Genomic DNA, 22,710 nt, shown 5'->3' with positions numbered 1-22,710 from the left:
CCAAGTGTGACCAATCACAGCAGAGTGGGCGTGCCCGGAGGCTGGCTGTGGATGGAATAACCGCTGGAAATACCGGTGGAGTCGGTGCAGATTCTGGAAGATCCAGAAAGCTCTCTGTGCAGGTTATTGTGTGTAGCTGCTCTATAGGAGTCCACAACTCAATACAAAGGCTCAAAACTGAGCATAATAGGTCCTCTTTAAGGCGATACTAGCTTGTTGATGAAGTGTAGCCAACTGGCTTCTATTATATTTTATATTTATTTTTGTCTTTGTTGGGCATCGCTTGAATTTGAATGATTCCGGTTTCCATTCCTCGTGTCAGTTCTGGTTCCCTACGACTCTCGATTGCCGTCATCTACACCATGCAAACTTTCATGACCCTGCCCTCTAAAAGCAGAGTTGTTTTGGGATGAAATGTCTCCACAAATTGTTTTTTTTATCAACTTTTCTATACATTTCTTACAGGCTTATTTTCAACCATTACCATGCAACTTGAATAGAAAGCTTATGAAGTTTCTTTTTACAGCAGTACACTTTCACAAAATCTCTTTTGGAAAGTAGTATACTTTGTTTGCTGCCTCATTGTTGGTGTAAGCAAATTTTTGTGACGCCTTTATTTTGTTAACACAAGTAAACAGGATATAGCCCATAGCACTGTTATTTTGAAGGCCTGAGGGGTGTTGTGTTAGTTGAGAATTTGACTTTCACCAACTTGTACATCAGCTAGCATCCTGAAACACTGGGTTACATTGGCATGAGGCTGATGTCGTTTATTGTTTGAATTCCCTGAGTCCCACGCAGCGCTTCAAAGACGAGGTACTGTTTGTTCTACACAGTCAACGTGTAAACATTTATCATGTTGGTCGTGCACCCTCCTTTGCATGATATCATTGTGTTGCAAATGTTGCACTGAGCCAACCGCCAAACTTTTTAGCAACTTCTTCGCTGGTGCTGGCCTGCTTCTGCTTCGTTGTCATTCGTGCCTATACCTTCCAGTCGGTGAAGTGGGCATCAAAACTAGGAATCGAAATAAAAACATTTCAACAGTACTGCGAGAATCTGAATGTTACTCCTCGTTCCCATCGATGCTTGAGACTTGATGCCCAACCGTATTTATCTCGCAACCAGCACATTAATCTAACAATAATAGTCGTCATAATAATAACACATAATTGAGCTAAAACTCAACTCAGAATCCGTGTCGTCACTTCCTGTCCACGTGTCCCCAAGGCATTTATTGAGACACACACAAGTGCGAGTCTTTTTCTTTTTCACTACTTTTTTAAGGAAAGTAGAACAGTGTACACATGTAGATATAAATTGATTACTACCGTATTTTCTGGACTATAAGTCACACAATGCCAAAAATGCATAATTAGGTAGAAAAAAACATACATAAGTCGCACTGGAGTATAAGTTGCACAAGGCCAAAAATGCATAATTAGGTAGAAAAAAAACATACATAAGTCACACTGCAGTATAAGTCACATTTTTTCCGGGTAAATTATTTTACAAACTACTTGACCAAAACAGTCATTACGTCTTCTTGGAAGTCAAGTTCTAACAATAAAAGAATAGAGAACAGGCTGAATAGGTGTAAGCTATGCTAACACAATGGTTATTCAGCTACACTAAAAATAAACATGAACAGAAAAGGTGTCCAGTGTTTATGTAACATAAACAGTTTTTTCATTTATAAGTCACTCTAGAGTATAAGTCGCAGGAACAGCCAACTTATGAAAAAAAAGTCTGACTTATAGTCTGGAAAATATGGTATTTTTACAATTTCTTAACATTACTCAACTCATTGAGTCCCAGAGAGCATTTGTAGATGGACGCTGGGAATGAGGGCGTAGTGCTGATGTCTGTATTGTTCTTTTGGCTGCAGGCTGACTAAGTTGCAGATTCTGGAGCTGAGAGAGAACCAGCTGAAGATGTTGCCAAAGTAAGTAGAGGAGAGATTTCGCTTCATCCCCCATGCCTCTTTCCCGCACTTCAACGCTTCACGTTATATAAGAACAACCCCCACCTTCTCTGTCCTGACTGCTTAATGTGACAGGTTTGGTTTCATTTAGACCAGTGAGGTGAGGAGGTTGACGCAGGAATATCTGACAAAAAGGAGGTGCTGTCCCTGGTGCATCCATTGTACATACACCTCCACCAGACCTGCCTTTTCGTGAGGACGCCGCCGCCGTCTGGCGCTCGTCTCTCTGTGTTTACGCGACAGACGCCAGACCTGTTCGAGGCTGGAGACCTGACAAAGAGAGGCACTAACCATCGGGAAGGTTGCCCCGAACGACGCTCAGGCATCTCGGACATGTCAACAAATGTTTTCCCAGACAAAGAGAGCCTTTTCAGGGCTGTGGCATTGATGAGCGGACAGTCTCATAGCCGGCTGATGCTTTCAGGGAACTGCTGCTCTGCAGTCACAAGCCACTGTGGTCAATCTGGAAGATTCAGTGCAGTTCATTGTGAACTCTCTCAGCACACTCAGTGGTCTCTGGTGGACTACCAGCCAGCTTGGTGAAAATACCGGGTCCCTCTCGACTTGGGCTGACAACCGTGTATGTCACATTAACGTTCATTTTCCAAGGGAAAAGCACCTTTTATTGGGGGTCTTTTGGCAACTGACATTAAAGCTTCTCCAGGGTGCTGTGTGGGGCCCCGCAGTTTTGTTGGTGACATGAAAAAAACCCCACTTAAAAAGTTGTCATGAGACATCAACGCTCTTCCAAATGACCGCCTGGTGTGGTGTGTCTTAGATTTTCATTTCGTGAGGAGCCCCCGAGATCTAAACAGAGTGCTTGATGGTCCTGCTTTCTGTTCCTGCTGGACCGCTGTGGAAAGTCACCACACACATATATAACATACCATGTTGTTTAAGTCCCTGGGCCATGTTCAATCCTCACTTCATGACTCCACTCTTCCTCCTTTGTGTTTATGTCATTCCGACACATTTTACGATGGTCAAGATTTGGATGTCCTGTGTGTTTGTGTGCACACAGAAGCATGCAGAAGCTCACACAGCTGGAGAGGTTGGACCTGGGCAGCAACGAGTTCACTGAAGTGGTGAGTACCCCGGGGCGGTGACCTCTCCTTCATGTTTGGGATGCACGTGCTGTAAAGTACACTCGCACTGCATCAGAGACACCGGAGGGGGCGGCGACCAAATGGAATAAATGACACAAAGTATTGACGGGAAGAAGGCGACATCAGAGTAAACGTTGCGTGAATGAGGCCTTGGGGACTCATAGGAGGGTCCAGCTTGTTTGAGATGTTCTTCCTGACTCTGCCACACCTCCTAACCTGCTTTCTGTCTTTGCCGCCCACAGCCTGAGGTGATGGAGCAGCTGACTGGAATCAAGGAGCTCTGGATGGATGGAAACAGACTGACCTTCTTACCGGGGGTACTGAGATACACACGCACACATCCTCAGCCCTGCATCACTCTCATCTTCATCCTCATTATGCACCATTTTTCTCTAAGTAGGTCAAAATGAGTGCTTTTAGTTCTGGCATGTCAGCAACACCCGCTGTAGTCACAGAGGCCTTTGGGCTTTTTCATTTAATGTGCTTTTCTGCATTACAATTGTCTTTTTCCACAACATTTCTTATGATGTTATTTCATATTCACTTTCCCACATATTCATGATTCAGCATTTGTGAACATTTGGAAAACCTGCCTTTTTGTGCTTATAATGTTTATAATGTAATAGACAGTGTAGACATTGAAAGGGTGACCGAAAATACATTTCTGGGAATGACAATGGATGAAAATATGAGTTGGAAGCCTCATATTACAAATATACAACACAAGGTGGCCAGAAATATTTCAATATTGAACAAAGCAAAATTTGTTCTCAATCAGAAATCACTCCACACTCTTTAATTGATCTCTGGTTCTACCATATCTTACTTATTGTGTGGAAATATGGGCTAATAACTATAAAAGCAATCTTCACTCACCAAATGTACTGCAATAATAAGGATAATTCATAATGCCGCCTACAGAGAACATACTAACTCCTTATTTCTAAAATCACAAATACTTCAACTTGCTGATATAGTTCATCTTCAAACAGCTAAAATAATGCATAAGGCTAAAAATAACCAATTACCAATTATTTAATAAGCTTTGCTTCTTCCTACTCCTTTTGGACATGTGGAACTGTGAACTGATTATGTGATGCATTCAATTGTAATCTAATGCATGTTCAAATGAAATTAAACCATTACCATTACCACTGCTAGTCTGTGTGGCACAGTGCCATCGTGTGTTCCACATGTTACTGTGTTCCACATTTTGTATGTGTTGGTGTCAAAATATACCGTACAAGGCCAAAAATGCATAATTAGGTAGAAAAAAACATACATAAGTCACACTGGAGTATGTCACATTTTTTGCGGGTAATTTATTTTACAAACTCCTTGACCAAAACAGACATTACGTCCTCTTGGAAGGCAAGTTCTAACAATAATAAAAGAATAGAGAACAGGCTGAATAGGTGTAAGATATGCTAACACAATGGTTATTCAGCTACACTAAAAATAAACATGAAGAGAAAAGGTGTCCAGTGTTTATGTAACATAAACAGTTTTTTCATGTATAAGTCGCAGGAACAGCCAACCTAAGAGAAAAAGTGTGACTTATAGTCCGGAAAATACGGTACGTTTTTATGGAGTTTTTTGCCCGAATGTAACTCCCACAAATAGCGGGGACCTATTTTATATTGTTGTAAAGTTAGCTTGATAGCACACCGAAACTCAGATATCTTTGCATGGATCTGATTGATCTTTATCATATTTGTCTTTCCCGTCTACGTTCAGGAATGCAAATAAAACCTTTTCGTTGCACACGTGTCTCAGATGCTAGGTATGCTCAAGCAGCTGGTCTACCTGGACGTCTCCAAGAACAACCTGGAGATGGTGGACGAGCAAATCTGCGGCTGTGAGAGTCTGCAGGATCTGCTGCTCTCCAACAACGCTCTGACGCAGCTGCCCGGCTCCATCGGTAAACGCTGCCTTCTCTGTACAGGCTTTGAAAGCATTAAATACTCACTCTGAAATATATTCACTAGCATTTGTGGAAAGTGTCATTTCCTTCTGTGGCAACATCAGCGGGGATTTATTCCGAGGGTATTGATGAGTCTTCCGTAATCCAATATGCTGCAGTGATGCAAGTTTCCCTTGGTTAGCACCCGGAGCTTATTTGTTGTTGTGTAACTCTCTCTGTATCTGGTGTTCAGGCTCGCTGAAGAAACTGACGGCTTTGAAGGTGGATGAGAACCAGCTGATGTACTTGCCTGACTCTATTGGAGGGTGAGCCTGGAGTCTTGCGTCGCTAATGGACTGTAATCTATGCATTTAATCCCAGCGTCCTCGCATCACTGCTGCACTTTGTTCTTGACGATGTTGTTAAGAGTTTGTCTCTCTTGTGGAGGCTGACGCAGATTACGAAACAAAGCCTGATGGTTGACTTTAATCCCATGCAAGGATTTGAGTTTAAGAAGCCAGATATGATTTATTCCCATTGATGCAAAGCTTGTGTTGGCTCTGTTGTTGGCTTTGTGTGGCAAACTCGTACTGCGTGTTGGCATTATAAGCCCCATCAAGCTTTTAAGATGCTGCCGTATGTGACCATGGCGATGCTCTCATCTGAGCAGATTAGCCGCCATATTTGTTGTGACCAAAGTGCTTGCCGCCTCACCAGGCTGACCTGTCTGGATGAACTGGACTGCAGCTTCAACGAGATCGAAGCCCTGCCGTCCTCCATCGGCCAGTGCGTCAGCATCCGCACCTTCGCTGCAGATCACAACTTCCTCAGCCAGCTTCCCCCGGAGGTGAGTGCACGGCTCTCTTGTGTCTGCTGGTGTTCATTATCTAACCCTGTGGCGCGTTTTTATCCAACCGCAGATGGGCAACTGGAAGAGTGCAACGGTGCTGTTCCTACATTCCAACAAGCTGGAGTCGCTGCCGGAGGAGATGGGCGACATGCAGAAACTGAAGGTCATCAATCTGAGCAACAACAAGTGAGTGACACGTGTTTGTCCGCTGTACACACAGCAGCTCTTGCAACCAGAGCTGCTTAATGTGGACAATAAACCATGCGGGTGTCAGCGAGACGTCATTAACACCGTCATTAAGCTTGAAATGACGCATCTGTTGGCACGGACTTGTAAAGTGAGAGCACGGAACGTTCTTTATCTTCCCACATCATGTAATTACAGTGAAACACTACAGAGCTATGAGATGACTAGGCTTGGTATTGTTTACATCAGGATTGTCCACATTTTAAGTTAAAAGTGCACATTATAAAAATATAGCATTATGAAAATATGGCAAGAAAGCAACTAAAAAAGTCAAAATATTAACAGTAAGTTGTAATTATATGAGAAAAATATTGTCATTTTAGTAGCATGAAGTTGAAATATTAAAAGTTGGAATATGAGAAATAAAGCAACAACAAATACATTTGTCTCTTTTGTACAATTTAGGTTGCAGAAAAATTGCTGTAATTTTACCAGAAAGGCAACATAATCACAGATGTTGTAATGAGAAAAAACATCTTCATAATAAATAACTCATAATTTACACTACTGCTCAAAAGTTTGGGATCACTTGCAAATTTCTTTGTTTTCCAAAGAAAAACACATTTTCATGCATTTCACAAATATTTTTTTCCCATTTCACAAACATTTTATCCATTTCACTAACAATTAAAATGAATCAGATGGTTTTCAAAGAAGGATCTACAGTTTTGCATAGAGGCCTACTATCAACAGCTGTCAGTCCTCTGCATCAATCTCCTGGTATGGCTGCTAATCCAAGTTCATCATTTTATAAGGCTAATAGATTATTAGAAACCCACCTAAAAATCTAAACTAAAACTAAAATCTCTTACTATGCTGTTAACTACTCCCTTCAGAGAGCAACACAAACAGGGTCTAACAAGGACAGAAAAACGATGCACAACTGTGCAAGAAGACAAATATCTGAGAGTGTGTAGTTTAAGACAAAGACGCCTAACAGGTCGTCACCTGGCTGGACTAAATAGTAGCTGTCAAACACCAGCGTCAGTATCAACAGTGAAGCGGCGACTTCAGCAGGACTGCCAAGAAAAAGCCATATCTCAGACTGGCCAAAAAAAGTGATCCCAAACTTTTGAGCTGTAGTGTAATATAAGGCAAAGTAAGGTCATTTTAGTAGCATAGCGGTTTGAGATATTAAAAGAAACTATATTTTTATTTTTCAAAAGTTTTAATATGAGAAACTAAATAAAGTTGGAAAATTGTGCTGGGGGGGGGGGCTATAAAGTCATGAGAATGAAGTTAAACTGGGAATAGTTAGGAGAATACAACTTACAAGAAGGGAGTTGAAATTGTTGGAAAATTAAGAAAAAAACCCAGTCAGAATTGCTGTCATTTTCTGGGAATAATGTCCAACTATTGACAGAAAGAAGTCATATTGTAATTAGATAGAAAGTTGCAATTTTATGAGTAGACTCGAAGGAAAAATGTAATTCTGGAAGCATGGAGTTGAATTATTAAAGACATTGGTTTAAGTCGTAAAAATCAAGTTAATAAAGTGGGGTTTTTTTTATTACATTGAGAAAAAGTTGTAATATTAGGGAATAAAACCCAAGTTACTACTCTTAATATCACAAAGCTGAGTTTTTTTTCTTGAAATATCCAGTCAGACCGCCCTTGTTTATTCACTTAAATGCCTGATAGAATTAAAGGTACATTTGTTTGGACAGATTTAATAACGATAATGATAACATAAATAGCTCATTTTATTTAAGAGGTGATATCTAACATCTTCCATGGTTTTCTTGATTCTTCCAGAATCACTTATATTGTTACATGAATGACAAACATTCTACATGCAAAAAATGTCACTCCTATGACCTATTTTTGTCGTCATCATTACATATGTCCAAGCAACTGTACCTTTATTTGTAGCAGGCATTAAAGAAACTGTGTTGCTTCACAGAACATCCAAGTGGCCTTTTCATCCTTTTATTTTTCAGTATGTGTTCCTTTACATATGAAAACATTAGCCACGTATACATGGACCCAAATATTCCAATTGCATTCGGTTTATTTGCTCGGAAAGAATGTAACCTTTGTATACACCTCATTCCGAAAGAAAAGTGCCAGTCCGAATGAACATATAATGGGATTCCCAGGGGTGGAATATTCCTTTCCCCGATCCGATTGAGGTATCTTGTACCCGCTCAAACGGAAAGTTGTCAGGGTGCGTTCTTCTTCGTGGTGTTTTTCTTCTTCTGTTGTTTATTGGCGGTTGGCAAGCAGCTTTCGGTGTGCATTACCGCCATCTGTGGAACAGAATCTAAACCCTTCTGTACTTTATTCATAAAAAGAAAATATATATCTATATAAAACATGTCCCCAGTTTAATTATAAAATATTAGTAAGATTGAATTTGATCTTTTCCTGTTTAAATTTATCCCGGGTGCGTTCTTTCAGCGCATGCTCAGATATGACGTAACACGCAGCTCAAGATGTTCTTCGCTTTTAATAGTGGAGGCGAGCAATCTGCACTGGACTGCTGCGGGAAGTTTGTTTTTGATCCAAACTAAATTTCAAGACAGGACAACGAAAAACTGACAATACGGAGTTATTCCAACAAGTGAAAGAAAACTCGGGGAAGCCGGTATCACGTGATGTTGATGTTTACGCTTTACTGGGCATGCCCCATTGACTATTCTGTTTGATTATAGTGGCGTATGTAGACAAGAGATTGGAATATTCCTTTCCATGTATACCATTGTTTTCGGAAAAGTCATTTGGAAAGAGAAAAACTCCTCATGTAAACGTGGCTAATCTTTATTTTTAGGGAATTTCTTGGCACGCATTTTGAACAGAATAGTAATTTAAAATATTTCCAAAACATAAATAAAATGATAAGTAATACATTGGCCAAGGAGAAGTTGAATCCATATCAAATTGTCATAATTATCACAGCAAAACCTGCAGCAATACAGAAAACACAGATATCATCATCCCATATATCAGCCAAAACCTTCAGGTGTACCAGGCATAACAATGGATCGATAAACGGAAAAAATGATGAGACCAGCCTTGTTTCGTCAATGACTGTAATATTCTCTCTAGTCTTTTCATGTATCTATTTGTTCATAAAATACAACATAAATTGCCATATTTCACATACGGTGGCAAATTGGGATTAATCATGATTAATTATTTTGAGAACCTGGATTAATTTGATTTAAAAAATGTAATCATTTGACAGCCCGACAAACGATGTTCATTAGTGTAGGTAGCGTTTGATTCTTCAGGTTTTTAGGCTTTTAAGGTTTTAATGCTGATCACGTGACTTCCAACCTGCTTTTGTTCCACTGCAGACTGAGGAACCTCCCCTACAGTTTCACTCAACTGAGCCAGATGACGGCGATGTGGCTGTCCGAAAACCAGGTGAGGCCCATCTTGTTGCCATGGCATCGCAAGTAGCCTTGTCATGATGTCGTTTTTTTCTTTATAGTCCGACCTTTTGTTCGCAAGCAAACTGCATTATACAGGTAAGGGCCAGAAAATTAGAATATTTTCATAAACTTGATTTATTTCAGCCATTGTGTTCAAAAGGTATAACTTTTACATTATATTTAATCATTGCACACAGACTGATGCATTTCAAATGTTTATTTCTTTAATTTTGATGATTATAAGTGGCAACAAATGAAAATCTGAAATTCCGTGGGTCAGAAAATTAGAATATTACCTAAGGCCAATAAAAAAAAAAAGGATTTTTAGAAATGTTGGCCAACTGAAAAGTATGAACGTGAAAAATATGAGAATGTACAGTACTCAATACTTGGTTGGAGCTCCTTTTGCCTCAATGACTGCATTAATGCGGCGTGGCATGGAGTCGATCAGATGGGGATTTTACGTTACAACAGGACTTGGCGCCTGCACACAGCGCCAAATCTACCAGTGCCTGGTTTAAGGACCATGATATTTCTGTTCTCAATTGGCCAGCCAACTCGCCTGACCTTAGCCCCATCGAAAATCTGTGGGGTATTGTTAAGAGGAAGATGCAGAATGCCAGACCCAAAAATGCAGAAGAGCTGAAGGCCACTATCAAAGCAACCTGGGCTCTCATAACACCTGAGCAGTGCCAGAAACTGATCGACTCCATGCCACGCCGCATTAATGCAGTCATTGAGGCAAAAGGAGCTCCAACCAAGTATTGAGTACTGTACATTCTCATATTTTTCACGTTCATACTTTTCAGTTGGCCAACATTTCTAAAAATCCTTTTTTTTTATTGGCCTTAGGTAATATTCTAATTTTCTGACCCACGGAATTTCAGATTTTCATTTGTTGCCACCTATAATCATCAAAATTAAAGAAATAAACATTTGAAATGCATCAGTCTGTGTGCAATGATTAAATATAATGTAAAAGTTATACCTTTTGAACACAATGACTGAAATAAATCAAGTTTATGAAAATATTCTAATTTTCTGGCCCTTACCTGTAGATCACTGAAGACTGATTTGTCAGGATTTGACTTTTTACTGACGGACCATGCCAACATTTTTCATACTCGGCACGCATTTTCATCCTTAAAGGAAAACTGTACTTTTTTTGAAATTTTGATAAACGTTTCCACAGTGAAAGCGCGATGATCACCAGTGCAATTCATGGCAGCAACTGGAAAAGAAACGAAAAACAATGGCATTATACAGAAACAAAGCAAAATGGCATTATATGTACTTTTTGAAAATAAAAACACTTTTTTGTTTCATTACTTTATTTGCCTTTTATTTAAAAAAATAAAAAGTAAAGTACAAAAAAGAAAAATTTTATTTAAGCTTTTAATTTTTAAAAAATAAATAAATAATTTAAAAAAATATTAATATATAATATAATAAATAATATTATATTGGGAAGGCAGGAAGTGAACAAATGTAACAGTTACTGATTGTAAAAGTACCAAATGGAGGGGTAGGATTTAATAAGCTTTGCTTATTCCTACTCCTTTTGGACATGTGGAACTGTGAACTGATTATGGGATGCATTCAATTGTAGTCTGATGCATGTTCAAATAAAATAAAACCATTAACATTACCATTTAACCTACAAATGTGTCAGATCATTTTGCCTGACCCTGTAGGTTGAATATCGATTCGTGCTATATATGCCCATATTTGTTTCACAAACTGAGTTTACGCAAAAGTCAAAGCCAAATATAATATGTACACACAAATAATGTAAGCAATGTTATAGAAAAACTATATATTAAAAGAAAACATTCATTTTTTTAAATAAATATAGAAAAAGTTCAATATAATTCAATCTTCAGTGCAATCATGCTGCATTCATGGTAGTCCCTCTGCAGCCGGGTTAGCGCTTCCATCTCACGTTCCCCATGACGACAGACGGTAAACATAGTTGATACCGTCTTCATACAGCAACCTTTATACTGTCTCTATGCAGCCTCTCCTCCTCCGGATCTTGGCGTAGTGAAGCGGTGCTCAAAGCTAACAGCTGCTCTCGAATGTAAACAATGGAGCAAGCGGCAAGCTACAAACGATGAACATCCTTAGCTGCACGGTTGCTTAAGGTGTAAGCTGGCACAATAAAAACATTAAAGTATTCAAAAAGTAAATATACTAAAAACGCGGCAGAAGATACATGCATCAAACATACATACTCTGCATCAAATCCGGTCTATATCCATATGAACGATATGCGTGTTTTTGATATGGTGCTTAAAAGAAATATCGATATTTTACAAATATTGACATATCACCCTGCCCTAAAAGAGGCCCGTAATTAATGTAGGTAATTGGGCACGCCTATTCACCTACAAACCCTGCTATTAAAACACCTCCAAAAACCTCCAGCATAGTTATATGGTTTCATATCCATCCTATGGCCATGTGGGAATAGGTACATTCTGTCCCTGAAAACATAAATCACAAATACATGCACGGGTTAATAAAAATATATATTTCTAAATGATCTGCCCATATCAATAAAGTATAATAGCATGAATAATACTAATAATAGAAATAAAACTAACTCTAGCGTGTATTTGAGGAATGTGTGTCTGTGTCAGTTAAAAAAAAAAAAGTGTCAGCAAGACGCAAGTGTCTGATGTGTGGCCACATAATCTGTGTGTGTGTGTGTGAGGCTGGAGCACAAGTTACGTGGTGCAGTTTGGATGATTGACAGGGTTAATCATTGCAAACAGGGAAATTAAAAAAAAAAAGTTGAACACTCCTCACAAGCAGCTCCCGGGTGCCTCCTCAATAGGTGCTGGTGCATCGCCGTCGTGATATGTCATCTCAATTTTGTAAAGGTCACAAACCACCGCATCATTACCTTTTGGCGTGAAGTATTCCCATACTTTGGATACTTTGTTGCGCGATTTTTTTCTTCTGGCCCGACTCACTGATACTTGTTGCCACAGTTGCCGCCATTTTTTGATTCTGAGTAGTGGTGTGTCTTTCGTGAACGAACGGGTCAAAAGAACAAGTTCTTTTTTGTGAACGAATGAATGAGGTCACCGTTCAGTCCATCGGCTGTTTGGTTCATGACCGACTCAGCACTAGTTGGTGAGCTGTTAAGTCGTAACGAACGTGAACATGAATGAACGGACTGACTCGACACGGCTGACCGGGCCTATGCACAGGGGGAGTTCACAGGCTAACAACCAATTGATCCAAATGAACAGCTCTTTTTACGGACTGAACCGGAATGATCCTGTTCACTGAAATGAACGGTTTTGCCCACCAGTAATTCTGAGTGAAGGCGCATCGACGTGCAGTTCTTGTGTCGACGTATTTTTCCGTCGTCCCAGCCCTAGTACATTCATGATAACATGTAGTACTGACAGTGTTTTGCCGTATTTTGGGCATTGTAGGAATTAGTGCAACTCCGGAAAATCACAACAGTGACTTAATTATGCGCATATGTGTGGCATAAATAAACAGTAAGTGGATATTCTTATCACTTACTAAAGCAGGGGTGGGCAAATATTTTGACTCGTGGGCCACATTTTTCAGCCGCACTTTAAACATCAGACCACATCAAACTGTCATTTCATTTGACAGTTTTGTTTAGTTTTTTTGTTGTTTTTTTTAACTAAATAAGACATTCCACTTGCAAGTCATGTGGCCAGTTTGTATGTTCATTCATTCATTCATTTTCTACCGCTTTTTCCTCACAACGGTCGCGGGGGTGCTGGAGCCTATTCCAGCTGTCTTCAGGCGAGAGGCAGGGTACACCCTGGACTGGCTGCCAGCCAATCACAGGGCACATAGACAAACAACCGTTCACACTCACATTCATACCTATGGACAATTTGGAGTCGCCAATTAACCTAGCATGTTTTTGGAATGTGGGAGGAAACCAGAGTACCCGGAGAAAACCCACGCATGCAAAACATGCAAACTCCACACAGAGATGGCCGAGGGTGGGAATTTAACCCTGGTCTTCTAGCTGTGAGGTCTGCGTGCTAACCACTAGACCGCCGTGCCACCCAGTTTGTATGTTAAAAGTTGAAATACTTAGAAAGCAACTGGCGGGCCGGATTCAAACACTTGGTGGGCCGCATGTGGCCCCTGGGCCGCAGTTTGCCCACCCCTGCACTAAAGTAGTACAATTTGATGCATTGAAGTATCCACGGAAATCCCCTCAAAACGTAAATTCACCTTGAATTCCTCTGTGTCTTTGAACGCAACTCTTCCTGGTTAAAGTGGGATTGAAATGTGCAACTATTCAAGCGGCTAGCGTAGATTTTGACACGTGCTATCTTTTCGCTTGCGTTCAATTTTGAGTTCCTTTGGAGCAAGCCGTTAATACATACAAATGTATATCTAGTATGTATCGATCCTTTTGTTGTTAAAATACAGTATAAATGGACATATTTCACAGATAGTTGCAACAGGTTAATTATCATGATTAATTAAGTGGATTAAAACTGAATAATTTGATGAAGCTCAAGAGAGATTGTGGATAACGGGCAACATTCAAGAGATTATAACGAGTTAGGTAGTGCGCCTGAACATATCAGCACAGGGAACACAGAGAAAATAAGACCGACACGGAGGTGTTCATTGCTCTGTGCCTCATATGAGCAAGTAAGTTTGATGATTATGTTCTACAGCAGTGATTCCCAAAGTGTGGGCCGCAGCCCCCTGGTGGGCCGTGGTGGTACTGCAGGTGGGCCATGAGAGGTCATTAAAAATTCCTTTTTCCAAATATTATTTTTATTGTAAAATATTTATTGCACGATTAAGAAAGAAATATTCATAGGCCTAAGTAATAACCTATTGTTATTGACCTGTCACAATATTTTAGGAACCTTATACAGTTTTTCATTGGAACGTAGCTCTCTGGTGTATATTATTATTATTATATTATTATTATATTATTATTATTATATTATAAGTATATTATATTATATTAAAGTATAATAAGTATATTATATAAAGTATGAGAATTAATTAGATTAAAAGTTTGGGCTTCCTTTATCCCCCTGTTTTCATTTCAATCCTGAATCTTAATAGTATATAATAATAATAATGATAACTTAATAATAATTTTATTATTATTAAGTGCGCTGAGAACGCAGCATTTCGTCTGTGTACTGTTTATAGGACAAAGGTGGGCCACGGACATTTTTTTGATTTTCAAGTGGACCCTGAGTTGGTAAAGTTTTGGAACCCCTGTTCTACAGTAAAAGTGTTTCAGGTTGTGTGACGGTGAAAGATTGCGCCAGGTGTGAATTGGTCTGTACTGAGACGTTTTTTTTTTCCCTCGTCTCTCTCAGTCCAAACCCCTAATCCCGCTGCAGAAAGAAGAAGATCCAGAGACTCAGAAAACTGTGCTGACCAACTACATGTTCCCCCAGCAGACCAGGACAGAGGACTGTGAGTATTGATGTTCACGTTTCCCCCGCCCCAAGTCTTAGCAGCCGTTGCCAAATAATAGACACGACCATCTTGAACCTGCGGAAGATGCCTGCATGCATATTTAATCGGCGAGCAGGCTACCAGAGACACAGCCAGCATCTCCTGTCTAGCATCTCTTAACGAGGTGTCGTGTTACGTCAGGTAAAACATCCCCATGGGAGTCATTGGCACGCTACACGCTTGACCCGCTAAAAAGCTTCTGAGTCATCGGAATAGTCTGTGCCTCACCACAAAGTGTCCAAAGTGTATCTTTAAAGATTCCTCACCCGAGTCCTTGTTGTCTTTGCGCCATCTAGTGGTAAAACTCAGACTTGCACTCATTCAGTGCAACAGAGAAGATAAAACCAAAACATTAAAACAGCTTTGGCCTGTGCTGATATGTGGGTCACAAAGGTATACAGTACATGAGTACTTAAACATACTTGATGAGTGTACTCAGCAAAGTGTTTCATATGTGTCTCAGACATTCCCAACTCCGATTCGGAGAGCTTCAATCCGACCCTATGGGAAGAGCAACGCAAACACAGAGCTCAGGTGGCCTTCGAGTGCGATGAGGACAAAGACGAGCGGGAAACGCCTCCCAGGGTACGTGACCTTTTAATGATTCCCTGCAGTCTGCTCAGTCGATATTTTATTATCACCAAGATGTCTGCTTTGCAGGAGGGCAACCTGAAGCGCTACCCCACGCCGTATCCAGACGAGCTGAAGAACATGGTGAAGACGGCCCAGTCCGTGGCGCACAGGCTCAAGGAGGACGAGTCCAGCGACGAGTCTGGAAAGGACCCCAAACCTGTTGAGAAGAACCACATTGGAGTGCAGGATGTGGGAGTGAAGGTCACCTTTCATTAAGAGCTTCCGCACAATGTCTTCTCAGCGTCACTTTTCTCACTGGACGTTCATGTCTGTGTGCAGGTGATAGAAGCGCCCTGTTCTAATGGCCTGGTGTCTGACATGGAGTCCAAAGCCTGCAACATCACATTCACAATCCCCAGCCTTCCAGAACCAGCGTCCAAGGACACGTCTGAGTCTTTCAGCTCCCAGCATGTCCCACTCAAGTCGTCCGAGGGCTCCATGATGAACCACGAGGACACGCTGGAGGTACGTGCACCACCCGTTGGAAGCCTTGCTGGGAGCCTCAGACCTTTGGTTCATTTGTAATTTGTAAGCACTGCCAGGGGGAAGTAAGGCTAATTTAATATCACACTCGGAGTCATACGCAGCAAAATACTAGCAAATACACACCACACTTGTGCTGGATGAGCCCAGTTTATAATTGGACTGACTGTATTAGTATGGAGTTTCATGCTTTACATACTTTACATGGATGTTTGTGCCACACGGAAATGTGCAGCTTGCCAAACTCCATAGTTAACAGAATCACATCATTGGATTAGAACTGCCAACGATGAATACAATTAAACAACAACTATTTCTGTAATTGATTAATCATCGTATTTAAACATCTTTTTTTTTACTTTCATTAATTTAGTCATGCATGAAGGCAGGTCTGTTGTCTTTGTGTTTCAGGCGAAACAAGATAGTCACACTTTAGCTTTGAACGTGGAAAAGAGCAATCAACATTTTTGCCTCTTTCTGATAGCTTTCTCAGCAAACCACTGCAGAGATATTCCCACGAAAAGTTTGGATTTTTTTCTCTACTTGTGCGTAGGAAAATGCACAACTTTTACCATGTGTAAAAAAAAAAAATAGGGACGTGAATCTCAGCACTGAGGACGATTCGATACACATCTTAATGCACTGCCAGCGATACCATACTTTAACGATACATGGAATTTTCTGTTGATACAATGCGATACGATTCATCCTCTTCACAATGCGATAATCATTTAGTTCACATCAATGCAATCCGATATGGAATGGTGCAATTTATTGCGATATGATGCAATTCAACATGATACAAATAAGCAAAGGGAAAAAATGTAATTCAGTATGGTCCTACAAAAAGGATTTGGCTTTATTCCTTCTAGGCACTTGGCAGTAAATTCAACTAAGGTGCTGTTTCTTTTTTACGATGCACCACTTCTTCATCATTCTTTTTGCCATCTTAAAACAGCAACCGTTTTTCAAAAACAACTTTCCTCCCACTTTCACATCGGCTATGCAATTACAATAGCAGTGGTTCAGTGGTGGAGTAAAACAATGAAACAATAATTACTGCTGTAAAAAATACAGTACAGCAACAACAAAGTTAAAGTGACACTTTTAACAGTGCAATCAATGTTTGTTTATATTCCTGTCTGTTAAACATACTGCTAATATGAATGCACTAGCAGCTAGGCTAATACAGTAGTGAGGAGCAGAAAGTGGAAAACAACTTATACCTTTTTTAAATTGTTTCTAAATTCAGGAAGAAGCGGAAGATCTACTTGTTCTGACCTGATTTGCTTGTTTTTTCCCCGGTGTCCGACGAACTAGACGGGGAGGCGGGGGTAGACTTGTCCGTGTTGTGGTGTCCCCTTTTTAAGGGGGTCTGCATGTTTGTCGTGCTGCCGTTGTACAGCTTCTTAACGCGGCTTTCTTTTCAAATGACGGACGTTTTGTCCAGCTTTCCGCTGTTCTTTGAGAATCCGTAGTGTTTCCAAACATACCATTTAAATGTTGAGGGGGGGTTAAATATAGAAACTTCCATGCTGTTTTACTAGCAGTTGTATGTGCCTCACGGCTTCCGTCCGTATTCAATACAATAGGCCAAATAATGATGGCGCATTCATGGCACCTGGGGAACAGCATATGGGGTGAAGTTGAACATTAATAAAACAGCGCTGGCATCAGATTTTACCGATACCCACAAACGCATCGTGATGAATCTAGATTTCACCCATCAGTTGCATCCATACCCAGTGAATGAGCCGATGCACTCGCATGGCGCACATGCGCATCAATGTATCGATTGATATCGATTATTTTCCACATCCTTAGTACAAACAAAACCTAGTGGGAGAGCAGTGAAACTACAAATAGCTATTTGTCTTATTAATGTCTAACTTTTTATACCTGACTGATGTGCCCCGCCCCATTTTTAGCCTTGTTTTTAGCTCTGAACGTATGGATATTGTATTTTAATGCAACGTTTACTGTGTTTTTTACTCAACTCTATTTTTTATTTCTTTTTTCTTCACTGTAAAGCGTCTTTGAGTACTCTGAAAAGCGCTATACAAATAAAATGTATTATTATAATTATTAATATTTTGCACAAACAAAATTTTTATTTGTGAACTGCGTCCAGTGGCATTGCAGTAAAAGAATTATAATGTCTTCATAACACTATATTGGTTTGGGGAAGAGCTATTGCCTATATCGGTATTGGTTCTTATCGGGATTGGACATCAAGTGCTGCACAATATTAGTAAAAAGCCAACATCGAGCATTTTCTCTGTCCAGGACTCTGAGGAGTTGTCTGATGAAGAGGAGGAGATGAAGATTGCTGAGATGAGGCCTCCTCTCATCGAGATATCCATCAACCAGCCCAAAGTGGTGACGCTGAGTAAGGACAAGAAAGGTACATTGTGTGGGCTTTATGTTGAGTATTTTCTAGAGGTGCACGATATGACAAATTCTGACATTCCGATATATCCGATACCATTAACAAGTAGCTCAGATAACCGAGAAGTTAAAAAAAAAACGCTCAATGAGGGAAGACGTTTATTGTCTACGATATGTAACGTGCTGTGAACACGTGATAGAAACAAACATAGGGTCTATGGTGTGGGAGGTCCCCACTGCCTCAGACACCTCCCACGCACACTAGCTAGCTAGCTAGCTCGCTCGCTAATACTTTGCAACAAGAGAAGAAATAACATCAACATGGGAAAATCCACCAGCTACCTGAAATGCCAGCGTTGCCACGGCGGTGCCCTGAAAGCCCACAAAGGTGGCCGCGCTGCCCAAGAAGCCGCCCACCTGTGCAGTTTGTCAAATCCAACATTTTTGAAGTCATTTTCCCTCCAGATGTGCACAGACTATAGTTAAAGTTTTTCCAAATAATCCATATAAAAAGTTATCGTATTGGTCTTGAGAAGCAGGAATCGAATCAGCTATCGGTCTCAGCTTGGGAAAAAAAATATCATGCATCCCTAGTATTTTCTACAAGAAAAGAAATAACAGCTTGTAACAGCTTTTTTTTCTTCTTTTTTTCTCTTTATACCGTCCAGATGACAGCAAGGATGCAGACTCGCTGCTCGATGACACGGTGGCCAACAGCAACCAGAACAACAGCAACTGCTCGTCGCCATCACGCATGTCGGACTCTGTGTCGCTGACCACCGACAGCAGTCAGGACAACTCCCTGTGCACCCCCGAGAGGGAGGCAAAGATGCCCTTCCTGCCAAAAAGCAGGTCTGTGTTGTGCTGCGACTTCTTTACAACAGTACACTTTCCACTTTGGCCAACATTTTCCTCCATCTTTGTTCCAGGCAAGAAGATGAGAACATGAACCCGTCCAAAGACACCAGCAGGCTCCTTCATAACGGCAACGGCTCTGAAACGTCTCTCCAGGCGCTGCTGAGGGGCCAGCAGACTGCCACTGAGCCAGCAGGCGACTACGACCTGTCTGTGGAAGCCAGGATGGCCTTCATCGAGAGGGGATTGAACAACGGCATGGAGGATGGCTACACCAAGTGGGACAAGATCAACATGAACCTATCAAACTCGCCCACAGACAACATGGTGCAGCTGGAACCTCACAATGGTTCACTCAGACAGGAGGAAGTTGACGCCAAGCGGGCTTTTGACAACATGCACCATTTTCAGAACGGGAACCAGCAGGTGGTGTCCTTGGCCGGCGTGACGGCGAGCGGCGAGATGTCTCGTAGCAACGAGGAGCTGTCTCCCGAAAAGAGGTGCCACCCCCCCCAGGTGACCAAGTCTCAGAGTGTCAGCAACATAGAAACGGGAGGCATGAAGCTGTACTCGTTTGACATCAATCGCGACACCGCAGCAGAGGCAAGGACGGTGGGCGCCGCCCCCGAGCCCAGTCAGGGCCCCACGGCTCAGGGCCAGAGCATCGTGAGGAGCAAGTCCGCCTCCTTGCTCAACGATCAGACTCTTCAAGTCTACCCAAGCTCTCACGCCTCCTCTTCAGACCTGTTGTCTTCCTCAAAGGTTGCCACCAGCACCAGCAGATACCCAGCCCCCTCCAGCATGGCCATGGGCGCCCCCCCTCCTCAGTACAATGTACAGTACACAAGCAGCGCCGTGCCCAACGAGGGGATGTGGGCCCAGAGGACGCCAATGCCTCCAGAACACCAAGGCTACCTCCCTCCCGCTGCCCACTCACTCGCTAATACCAACTACTCCAACCGTAATCAGGCCCCCCCCTACCCGCTGCAGCCCCAGCACAGGGGGCCCCCCATGGGATCCAAAGCACCTGCGGACATTTGGGCCAAGGAGAGGCTTCAGTCTACCAGCAGCCAGTCCATCGGGGGCACTTTGCAACGGCAGAGTAGCACCGCCTCCGTGGGCGAGGGCAGACGCATGCAGCTGCCTGAGGGCGACTACCTGACCTACAGGGACATCCACACCCTCGCCAGGGGCCCGCTGGCCATGAGCCAGGCGGCGCAGAGGCCCATATCGGCCCGCACTTACAGCATCGACATCGCCGCTCCAGCCAGGCCTCCCACCTCCAGGCCGCCACCCCACGAGCTTCCGGAGCGGACCATGTCGGTCAGCGACTTCCACTACCAGCAAGGCAGCCCTAACAAGAGGCCCAATGTCAGGGTCAAGTCAGAGCACTCCCTCCTGGACGGGCCTGGTCTGGTGTCCGGGGGACCGGGAAGGGTGCCGGTGGACTGGAGGGACCAGGTGATGCGGCACATTGAGGCCAAGAAAATGGAAAAGGTAAAAAAAAAATACAAAAAAACTAATATGAGCAATAGATATATTTTTTAAGGGAGGCTACTTTTTGAGGAAAGGGTGTTCCTTTGCTAATGCATCAAGCATTTGCTCTTTGTTGCATGTGTGTTTTGTGTGTGTCACTCTGGGTGGATTGCATGGCCTGCGGCTGGTGTTCAGAACGCGCTGTCTCGCTCCTATAATTCCAATAGCGCTCCGCTGGGCTCCTCCCACTACGGCAGCTGTAGAGACGTGCGAGCCAGCCAAGGCTCGCTGCTGTTTAGGCCCTACGGCGCCTTCAGCGTGAGTACCGCCACAGAACGTCAGCTGCTAAGGCTAGCCTAGTATCTCCCGCTGTGTTAGACCCTTGCAAACATCTGCCACTTGTTCTGTTGGAGGCAAGTGTGAGAATGTTTGGTTTGTCACAACTACCAGCATCCCAAGCACTCCCAATCCACCAATATTGAGCAGACTAGTTAGCCCCCCCCCCAAAAAGCCCTAATTCATGTTCACGTTAATACCCTGTCCTAATCCTCAAACCGTCAACATCATCGTCTTTTAACTTCCTGTGCTGCGTCATCGTCCTGATCCTCCACCTCGTCATCACTTCAGCGTCACCTCACAACTTCTCACTGCGTGTTCGGGCATCAGAGCTGAGTGTGTGCGAAACGTAAGTAGAGCAGAACACGCAAGCATTGTAGCAACGCTCAGTCCACATTTAGTTGGAGGCCGTGCTCTTTTCTTCTCTTCTTTCTTATGGAATTATTTTTCTGAATGCTTCAAAAAATCAGCCCCACACTGTCTGGTGTCAATGTTATACCTTAATTAATGACTTGTGTATGAATTATCAACATTATTTGTCTTTTTTTTTTTTTTTAAGGAGGATGTGTTTGGACCGCCAGGTCAGCAAAGCTACACTATGGACTCCCGCAGAAAAGTAGGTGGTCTTCATCTTTCTATCACTAGAAGGCGCTTCACCAAAAACAATCTTCTAATTCAGTGTTTCCCGACCTTTTATTAAGCCAAGGCCAATATTTTTTTCTGCAGATTTTGGTCCAGAGAGCATTGTTTTTCCCTGGAACTAGGTTGTTGTTTTCTACAGAAAACAGACTAAGTCTAAACTTAAAGACTAAAAATGTATAAATAAGTGATAATACTAGGTGAATGTACAGTATTCATATAAGGGACTTTAAAAAGCCCACAATTTTTACTCATCTTTTCTTCAAGGCTTGAAATTTGGCACTGTAAAAGTCAAGAAAGACACAAAAGTCGGGTTGGGCGATATGGACCTTATCTTATATCGGGATATTTTTGGGAAGTATCACGATATGATGATATAAAATTGAAATTCAGCGTGAGTCTTGTATAAAAAGCTACAAACCTGAAGCCATATAATGAAATACACTTGTCTCAAAATGTAAAGCCACATGTACTTTGTCTTGGTAAGAAACTAGCTAACTTTTCTAATGGGATGTCAGCCTCTGCACACATTGCTATTAATTCTTCAACCAACTGTAATGCCTGTACTTGTGATGAAGGAAGATGTAGTCACCTATGCAATTCCAACTGCATATGGAAACAAAATGTGCAAACGGCGCTCTTAATGGAAGGATGGTCACAGGAGTGTGTTCCGTTTGTGGAGAATGTCTATTTACATCTAAGACAAGCTGCGTTCAAAATAAACGTGCGTCTGGTTTTTTTTTTCCCCACTCAGAATCTGCACGTTTTCATTGGACTTTGTAAAACGTTTCTTACATTAACTACTCGGTGTCCTAGTAGTTGTAGGTGATAAACGCTGATGAAGTTTGGCTAGTAGTTGTACAACCCCTGGCAAAAGTTATGGAATCACCAGTTGTTTAATTTTGTAGAAAAAAAGCAGATTACAGAAATGC

At 41.9% G+C, this 22,710-nt stretch overlaps 1 protein-coding gene across 7 annotated transcripts in view; it reads left to right on the top strand.

Annotated features, from left to right (window-relative positions):
• Positions 1–22,710, top strand: part of erbin (erbb2 interacting protein) — a 56,135-nt gene that overhangs the window by 30,327 nt on the left and 3,098 nt on the right. For 2 of the 7 annotated variants that reach the window (XM_078799142.1, XM_078799141.1), the window contains 16 exons: positions 1,889–1,945; positions 3,006–3,069; positions 3,333–3,407; positions 4,867–5,011; positions 5,247–5,319; positions 5,711–5,840; positions 5,914–6,029; positions 9,389–9,458; positions 14,827–14,926; positions 15,432–15,802; positions 15,881–16,066; positions 18,371–18,488; positions 19,141–19,324; positions 19,402–20,824; positions 20,999–21,121; positions 21,699–21,755. In XM_078799142.1, the coding sequence (XP_078655268.1) occupies positions 1,889–1,945; positions 3,006–3,069; positions 3,333–3,407; positions 4,867–5,011; positions 5,247–5,319; positions 5,711–5,840; positions 5,914–6,029; positions 9,389–9,458; positions 14,827–14,926; positions 15,432–15,802; positions 15,881–16,066; positions 18,371–18,488; positions 19,141–19,324; positions 19,402–20,824; positions 20,999–21,121; positions 21,699–21,755 (3,292 nt within the window). Of the gene's footprint in view, positions 1–1,888; positions 1,946–3,005; positions 3,070–3,332; positions 3,408–4,866; positions 5,012–5,246; positions 5,320–5,710; positions 5,841–5,913; positions 6,030–9,388; positions 9,459–14,826; positions 14,927–15,431; positions 15,803–15,880; positions 16,067–18,370; positions 18,489–19,140; positions 19,325–19,401; positions 20,825–20,998; positions 21,122–21,430; positions 21,489–21,698; positions 21,756–22,710 lie in introns of all 7 variants that reach the window. The other 5 variants (XR_009120246.2, XM_078799143.1, XM_058057301.2 and 2 more) reach the window with 5 other exon arrangements.

The sequence above is a fragment of the Doryrhamphus excisus genome, linkage group LG19 (genome assembly GCF_037039965.1).
Source record: "Doryrhamphus excisus strain RoL-2023G ecotype Guam linkage group LG19, RoL_Dexc_Guam_v1.1, whole genome shotgun sequence".
Taxonomy (NCBI): Eukaryota; Metazoa; Chordata; class Actinopteri; order Syngnathiformes; family Syngnathidae; genus Doryrhamphus; species Doryrhamphus excisus.
The sequence above is the reverse complement of the archived record's forward strand: the minus strand, read 5'-3'. Positions and strand labels throughout refer to the sequence as shown.